Source organism: Gossypium raimondii, chromosome 12, assembly GCF_025698545.1.
Source record: "Gossypium raimondii isolate GPD5lz chromosome 12, ASM2569854v1, whole genome shotgun sequence".
Classification (NCBI taxonomy): domain Eukaryota; kingdom Viridiplantae; phylum Streptophyta; class Magnoliopsida; order Malvales; family Malvaceae; genus Gossypium; species Gossypium raimondii.
In genome coordinates, this window is record NC_068576.1 from 48,956,584 (window position 1) to 48,965,545 (window position 8,962).

The 8,962-nt window shown below is 31.4% G+C and overlaps 1 protein-coding gene across 2 annotated transcripts; it reads right to left on the reverse strand.

Annotated features, from left to right (window-relative positions):
* Nucleotides 1-37: 37 nt before the first annotated feature.
* On the reverse strand, nt 38-7,759 carry LOC105764715 (respiratory burst oxidase homolog protein A). 2 transcript variants are annotated; one of them, XM_012583422.2, is made up of 14 exons: nt 7,144-7,757; nt 6,682-6,841; nt 6,546-6,594; nt 6,341-6,454; nt 4,020-4,406; nt 3,561-3,947; nt 2,918-3,013; nt 2,680-2,795; nt 2,340-2,442; nt 1,860-2,042; nt 1,470-1,601; nt 896-1,024; nt 509-587; nt 38-302 (listed from the first exon to the last, which is right to left on the reverse strand). In XM_012583422.2, exons 1-14 carry the CDS (start codon nt 7,505-7,507, stop codon nt 193-195), a joined length of 2,409 nt encoding a protein of 802 aa, XP_012438876.1. In that variant the 5' UTR covers nt 7,508-7,757; the 3' UTR covers nt 38-192. The 2 variants fall into 2 exon arrangements, 1 of the variants encoding a protein (XP_012438876.1); XR_001124693.2 differs by lacking the exons at nt 38-302; nt 509-587 and having other exon boundaries at nt 1,470-1,597; nt 7,144-7,759.
* Between the last annotated feature and the right edge of the window lie 1,203 nt (nt 7,760-8,962).

The following is an 8,962-nucleotide window of genomic DNA, read 5'->3' on the forward strand; positions in this document are numbered from 1 at the left end:
GATGTGTATTATAAATTAAAAAGATTATTGGGTATATAAAAATGTAAACTATTTTACATATTTGAAAATTTTCATTTTCATTCCTTTTCCTTAACGTAATAATTTTCTAGGTTATGTTGCAAAAAGAATATATTCATATTGAAGGTAGAAATAGAAAGTCAAGAAAACAAACCCCATAAAGATGGAAATCAGCTAATAATTCTCCTTGTGAAACACAAATATTGTGCTGGTTTTGGTGGAGAATTTGGTGCACAACTTCTCCAACTCTCTGGCCAACGTCATTGGTCCACAGTAGAAAACCCCTGTCCAAACACCAAACACCCCAACTTTCTCAGCAGTTGATTGATATATATATAAAAAACAGTAATCCACGTTGTTACCGACACATACACTAAGATGTCTCGGAAATGTACAAATATTCGATACTCACGTAAAAATTTACAAGTAACATAGATGGTTACATGGCTTGTATTCAAACCTAAGATAGTGAAAGTTGAGGTTTTCTTACCAATCCTTGCCCCTCTATGTCTTCTAGCTAATTTTGAGAAGATGTTGAACCAATTTGGTCGTCCAAATTGTGTGTGTAACTGCAATACCTTATCACTTTTAAATTACAATATTTTGTTTCCGTATTCACATCATAAAACATCTCATGTTTTAATTACATCAACCTAATAAATTTACCTATCATATAATAATTCAAGATTCTTATTATAAATAACACAAAATAATAATTGACTAACATGACACAATTACATGACATGAATACAATAAAAAGTAACTAATGCATGAACATGTCAAAATCTATATAACATAAATTATAAACATGTCAAAGTCTACATAAATATGGCATAGAAACACGATATGAACCTAGTTTAATTGAGTTCATACTCACCGGGGTTCGAGAGACAATGTCAATTCCATACTTGGCTTGATACAGAGATTGAATAATTGTGATTAAAGCCGACCGAGCATCACCCTCTTGATATACACTGGTTAGGAAATTGAATACCTCTACAACAGCCTAAATAAATAGATTTTCTATCAAACGCAGTTTAAGCATAATAACTAGGATTGCTTCTAAGTAAAATATTTCCTTTTGTTTCTGAATTTGTTATCATTAACATTTGGGACAGGGTAAAGACAATAAATAAAAAAAATTGGATCGGAAGTTAAACTGGTATGACTTCTTAATCATCGGTTCAATCGGTCTAACAAATTATTTAATTAACAATACGTATTTGGATTAAAGATATGATCTTTAATAGCTGACCCAGAGATTCAAGGTTAAAATTTTTACAGATTGAATCGGTTTTCTACTATTTTATCGGATTTCCCCTTTTTAAAGATGTATGAGATCGTATAGACCACTAGTCATCTACTGAATAAGTTCAATTGACCGGTTCAATCTGGTTTTTTCAATGATATATATAGAATTAACAAGGATACTGTTGAGACTAGAGATTAACCTGCTTTTGGTTTGCGTCTGCTATTTCCTTCATGACATCCGTGAACCAATTAAAAGAGCTTTGTTCTCTTGTAACCCAATAAAGATAAGCTTTTAATGGAATTTTCTCAAGGCTGCCTTCTCCACAAGCTGCCTACATTATGTTCAAAACACTTGCAGTCAATCTAAGAATGAGAATTTATTTGCTATGTTGCTTAGAAGTTAGACCCTTTGTATTTTCAAAACTGTGTGTTTGACACTTGTAGTCATGTTCGGAAATATATGAAAAAATTTAGATCAGTGTCAAACACATATCAGTATTCAACACTCAATTCAAGTCTGAATAACATAGTCTACTTGAATTAAATTTCATAAGAACGTATTGAAGAACACAGGAAGACGAAGTTATTACATGATTAATGGAGGACTTTTTGAGGCGGGTAGCAATATCTTTGAGGATGCTAACGAAAGGAGTGATTCCTATGCCAAGACCAACCATTATCACAATATCATACTTGATGTGGTCTTGAGAAGAAGCACCATAAGGTCCATCGATATATATTTTTGGATACTGCTTTAGTCCTGTTAGTATTGCCTGAAAAAAAAAAAAAAAGTGAAGTTCATTTCATTATTGCTCTTCATTTTGTCCGAAGTATTTATGTTTGAATATTTATTTGACACATATTTGGATATGATTTAAAGATATATTCCTTCAAAAGTTCTTCAAATACATGAAAAAAATTGAATATATCCATATTGAACATACATCTGTATTCGATGTTTGCTCTTGAGTCCAAATAATAGAAACTTAGAAAGGATTGAATATACCTAAACCAGACATATAATTATATCTGACATTTATACCCAAATCTGAATATATATACACATTTACCTCCTCGAAGAGACTATATAGCTGACAGCTCCAGTCCCCAAGAGTTTTGATATGCACACTCAAGTAATCATCTTCTGGTCCACAAGTTAGGGAGAATGGATGCCTGAGGACCAAAAGTAGTAGTATAATATCATTGAGAGGGGTGCACAATAAAAAAAAAAATTGAAATGTTATTCAACAAGTTAGCTATTGCCAATTGATTGAAGCAATTAAATTCGGTTTAATTAGTTTTCAAATTTTTAAAATTGAAACTGAACCAACCGAATATTAATCTCTACATTTGAAACATCTAGCTTAGGTTGTAAAATATTATGACAGCATGCATCATCAAGTACTTTACCATTCAAAGGGTGAAATTTGAGGACATTGGATGAAAATATACATGCCACTTTTGTGCCTAAAACCTTTTGGTTTTTGCAGTTTGAGAGACAACACCTTTCCTGGATATAAGCTTACCTGCCATTGCAATTCAGAAACACCAAAATGGATTTTATGAAAGTAATAATTCTTCTCTTTGCATCTAATAATTGTTAAAGAAAAATTAGCAAAAAGAAAAAAGTTCTATAGAAACTATATACCTTCAAGATTTCTACTGCAGAAAACCCTGATCTTATAGCTCGAGTTATCCTCTCTCCAGCATATAATAAAACCGGTATGGCGATGTACATCCATGTCTACAAAACAACGTTCTTAGCATCACAACTCATGTCATAGTTAATCAAATACAATTTCGGAGATTACAGGGATTCAATGCTATGAGATTATACTTCCTATGTACTCAGACTCGGGTGTATATTTGGAGGTCTTTGGAAGATCATACATGTCATAGGTGTCAAACACGAGTACTCTAAGAATAATGAAGAGTCGAAACAAGATAGCATACTTCACTAACTGACTGCATTAGCTACCCTCTCTCTTGCAATCAATTTTCCTAGGCTTCTAACTGTATTACTCGAACACGGATGCCAGTGATATGATGATTATATGTTTGGCACAGTATATTTAATAATTTTTTCAAGGTTTTCATGTACTTTTAGAATCTTTGGAGGATTATGTCTGCATATCCATGTCAATATCATAATACCGGATACAGATATGGGGCATGGATGCTTCAAAGTTGACAAGAAGTTGCTATATTTAGTACAGCAATGATTTAGGGTGAGCATAACATTTGCTATATATTATAATAATGTTATAAAATCAGGACATACTATTGCTTACCGTTTTTTCAACTAAATTATCTGTGAGGAAGAGGAACATTGAGTGAACAATGAGCAAAGCATAAACCGGAACAAACAGATGGTGGGAGTACCAAAACGTATTGTATCCGGTGACCTTTCTGACGGATTTCGGAAGGGACGGAGACTGGCGACGAGGCCACTTGGTGGCTAATGGAAATGCTATCATCATTAACACCACCATAGCAATCCCTGATGCAACCTCAGTTGTGGACAATATCTGGAAATATGATGGTTGCTGATACCCAAAGTTAGCTGCTATAGTTTGTCGAAAAACAGACCGATCTGATCCACTAATTCTTGGGAAATCACAGGCCAGATGTGTGCCTCCATGGAGGATAATACCAATCACTATCCCTCCTGCAATTACCTGCAAAATAATTGTTAACATCAACTTTTGCAAAATCTAACAAGCTTTGAATAGGCAGAAACAATGACTTACTTTATGAAAGTTGATGTTGTCATTAAATGGAATAACGGAGTTAAGGCCAGGGTTGTTCCGCAGCCATGTTATTGTATTTCGACAAACAGGTAGAAGGATCAAAGCCATGTTGAATTTCAAGGTCTCAGCAGCTCCCTTTGCAGTGGATAAACAATAACCCATCACTTGAAAGGCTGCTCGATGACTGTATTGGATGAATTTCCACGTGAAAAGTGCAAAGCAAATCGTCAACCACAACCCAATAATCCATGTTCGTCTCCAATATGAACGAAACAATATCTCCGCCTTTGATATTGGCTCTTGCTGTTGACCATGATTCTTTTTATATGAAATTGTTGATGAGCCTTTTGGTAAGCTTGCTTTGCAAAGTGCTTCAAATTCCGATGCCTGCAAAAATCAATACTTAAATCATAAGTTCTTGTGCGATATGGTTAACTTTGTAATGCCTAAAGTTGATATTGTGAACTTTTTTGTATGATATCTGTATTTTCTTATAATATCTAAATTCAAATTTGTATAATTTATTATTTGTATTAAGTTTAAGTATTATTATTTAAATTCAAATTAAATATGATTAATAATTATTTAAAAAAAAATTAAAAAGTATAACAAATAATGAATTTGAATTCAAATTTATATATCCATATTTATTCATTAAAGTAAAATGAAATCAAGTAATAAATATATGACATTTAATATATACATCTACTCTAAATTTATTGTAGAGATTAATTTTAATATTCACACTTCAGAATTATCCATAGTATCTTAATATGCAATAATGAATCAAATATTTGCAACTATATATATTCTAAATAATATAACATGCAAGTTTCACTCAAGTTGACCTGTGGGTCGAATTACCCACTGAAATCCGAAGTTTCTTTTGAAATTTGAGAGGATTTAAACAGTTTAAAAATTAGGCTTAGGACGAAAAATTAAACCATTAAAAAATGGGCCGACTTAAGCTAAAACATCAAGGCTTGAGTCTAATTTGACTTGACTCATTTTTTAAATTTGTAATATATTATATAATTTATAATACATAAAAATTAAAATTATAGTAATACATAATACTATAATGTAAACATTAAAAAATATGTTAAGTTGTCTATAATTAAACTTTAAATAAATGAAAAAACTAAAATTATTAAATATCTAACTAAAATGTAGTGTATATATATGTGTGTGTAAATTAAAAAACAATATAAGTAACTTAAAATAGACTTGAGTTTACCATTTACAAATATAAGTGGACATTGATAAATTTTGTAATTCATATTTCAGGCCGAACAAAACTAGGACAAATATAAAAATGTTAATATTACATAAAAACTCAACCCGTCTCATAAACATTTCTACTCCATATTTAAATACGTAATGTGTTTTCAACTCCTCAATAAATAACATAAATTTGCATTTTACCATCTATATAATAACTTAATTATTGTACATAATTATTACTAACTAATTTTAATAAATTATTAAATTATTACTATTTAGTTGCTGATAAAGTCATTTCGAGAAAATTAAATATTCATAATTAAATTAATATATAATATTGTTTTAAAATAATTTAAGAAATAACCAAAATTTTAGTACAAAATATAATAATCTAAAATATATACTATATATTTTTAACTTCAAGTGTTACGTATTAGAATAAATAGGGTAAATTAAAACTTTAGAATCTATATTAATAAATAAATTTTAAGTAATTGTTACTAATTAATTTTGATTAAAAAATCTCATATAATTTCTATTTAGTTTCTAATAAAGTCATTTCGCATCCAATGTTTAGAAATTTTAAATAATTTATGAATTTACCAAAATTTTAGTACAAAAATCCAAATAATTGAAGAACTAACCAAGAAATGTATATTATATATTGGAGATTAATAGTATATAAATACAGGTAACTATTTGTTTGGTTCAAGTCGTGCTTTGGACTTGCAATTGTTATTTTACAATAGGGTATGAACTTTTATTTATCCTAACTAGGCTCTAAACTTGAAATTTTAAGCTCAATGTGAGAATAATTGTCAAGTTCAAGTCCTAATGTGGTAGTAGTTGCCTAAAGTCCAGACTTCAATATGTGAACAATTGTCAAATTCAAGACTAGACTTAAAGAGCAGGTTAACAAATAATGATTAAAGCCGTAGGAGTAGTTATAAAATAAAGCTTAATAATAGCTAATGGAACAGTTATGGACAGGGATGATAAAATTTATTAAAAGATAATACAATTTAAAATTATGGGGCTATCACATTGTGTTACTTTATATTTCCATATTATTGAATGGTGAGATGAAAGTGAAATACCTGGATATAGCCTCGATGTTGAAGGTCAAGGGCTTCCATGATTAAAGCAGCGTATTCTTCGGCTTCCTTATTTTTTATTGCCAATTTATTTATAGGTGAAATTAACGAGATAACCTATACAATTTGTGTTAGAAGATTTTAGTCTTTTTCTGTAAATTTATGAAAATACAAGAAAAGAAATAAATAAATAAATTAGTACATTCACCTGCTTCATCTCCCTCTCATCAATTCTTCCATCCATATTTCTATCACAGCTGAGGAAAATTACCAAAAACCAATTATATCACTGTTATTCAGAAGGAATAATTTAAATATATAATGATAAAGGAGGGGGTAATTACAGGTCAAAGAATAAAAGAATCCTAGAATCCAACCAAGGATCGGTCATGCGACACCAATAACTGTGAAGTTCACTTTTGGTGATATCCCTTTTCCAATCCCTTCTTCCTCCTCTCATTGCTCTTAATACCTCTTTTCCAAATTCCGCCGTTTCCCCCATTCCTGCATCACATTTTCAACCCATCCTTAATGTGCACTGAAATTTATTCTTTAATTAAAACCCTTTTTAAATTAAACTGAATACTACGTCCAAATCAATTTCATTTTTCTTTTTTATATAATAAGATGAAAATGTGTAGTCTTAAAATTCGGTGAAATGCATAAAAACAAAAAAGAATATTAAGTAAAAGGCCAAAGCATGCTTATCTGCCGCCGGCCTTTCACATGCACTTTTTTTACGTGTCGCTATGAGAGCTAGCAAGTAGCTCTGAGCGTTAACCTTTTCATGTTTTTTTTTCCCTCACCTATGCAAGAACCAAAATCCGACCATTTCACAACCTCTTGATGCCCATTTCGGCCGCCTTTAACGGTGGCCAGCTGGTTGAATCGGTTGACTACATTCCCCCACTCGTTCCCTTCTGCGTCGAGGAACCTCAGCCGTTCGCCGTCGTGAGACCAGCCGGCTAACGATAACATCCCTCCACTCTCCGACATAAGGAGGGGGCGGAACGGCGGTGATTCGGCGGTTTGTTGAAGCGGAGAGAAGGGAAGAGGAACAACGCTAGCACTACAAGAAGAAGAGGAAGAGGAATAGGAAGAAGAAGAAGGTGAGAGAGAGATGGCAATGGTGACTGAGTCAGAGAAAGGAGCTGCATCATCAATCTCCATTGATAGCAATGGGTTTGGTTTCTTGAGCTGAGAGGTTTGAAATGGTGTTAAATTTCCATGGTTCCTTGGAGGAAACGAAAATGAATTAGAGTGATGGAAAGAGAAGTAATTTTCAGAAAATGGGAGGTGAAGTTGGAGTGGAATTGAGGAGGTAAGTGGGAAGAAATGGGAATAAAATATAGTTGTTAAATTAAGAACCAATTGGAGTTGGTCTAAGAATTTGTATTATTTGTGGAAAGTGTTTTGGTTTTATTGGAGTTGGGATCTGCATTTTCTCATATATATATGGTTGAGTGTGGAGAATTATCTAGCAATTAAGTTTTTGAGTAGACGATTAACATTATACATACTACTTACTTATTAGTTTTCTCACTTTTTAATATCATTTATTCAAATAAATATTTTTAAGAATATGTTTCTTTTAGGATATGAATTGAGTGAAGATATTAACACCTATTCCGTTGAGATCAAGGTAATTATTATAAAATGATTATAGTACTTCAAACACATGTAGGTGTCGAGTTTCTTGTGAAATATTTAAAATTTAAATGATAACAATATAATTTAATTCTAAACTTGACGTTCACTATATTGAGTTTTGAATAATATTTTAAAGAATAAGAATAATGCAATATGAAAATAATTTAACGAAAATTTAAATAGACCTCGACACTCGTGGGTGTCGAGTTTAGTTTTAAAATCCTAATTCTAAAACTTATAAATACACAACCAAACTTAGTCTTATTCTACATTCTATCGTAGAAGTACTCTAATTTTAAAACCTATAAATAAACAACCAAACTTATTAGTATCCTCTTCTACATTCTATTGTAGTCTACATACTTTATTATCTCCAAATTCTAATTTCCAAGCATACCGTAATGGTTGTTCACTTATTGAAATCCTTATGACATGTTGCCGAGAATGCAACAATATTGGAGTATTCTCTTGTAGCTCAAGCTCACAGTAATATGTGTTTAGATTTGCTTGACAATAGAATTGTTACTTAGTTGACGAATGTTGATTTTTATCACGCTAGTTGAATTGGAAAACTTACTTTTGTGTTGTCACTCATATTTGTTCTAATTGAATGATGGAGACTCGTGATCAATATGTTTCATCTCTCATGCAACAACGCAATAATAGCCATGAAAGATGTAGTGTTGTTAGCGGTGCGTCTTATAATGAGAAGAACCACAATCTAGGTGAGGTCCTTTATTGAGTGTTCAAAATTAGTACCAACCTTAAGTTTGATTTCCAAAGGCATCAAATTAAAATGAGATGGTTAAAGACTAGTTTCAAGCATCTCCCAAAGAATCCAACACTTGATGATATTGATTGTAATGCTAGAGCATAGATTCTTCACTTGGTCAAATGTGTGTTAATGCCAAAAAGTTTGATAACCTATTTCATACCATATACCTCTCATTGTTATCAATTTTTTAAACGGATGAT

Bases quoted from the DNA above. Each gene is read 5' to 3' on its own strand.
- LOC105764715 (XM_012583422.2), bottom strand. From the start codon at position 7,507: ATGGAGATTGATGATGCAGCTCCTTTCTCTGACTCAGTCACCATTGCC. The intron at 6,595-6,681 runs GTAATTACCCCC...AATTTTCCTCAG, and splicing joins ATTCTTTTATTCTTTGACCT to CTGTGATAGAAATATGGATG. The intron at 588-895 runs GTGAGTATGAAC...AAGGTATTGCAG, and splicing joins ACATTGTCTCTCGAACCCCG to TTACACACACAATTTGGACG.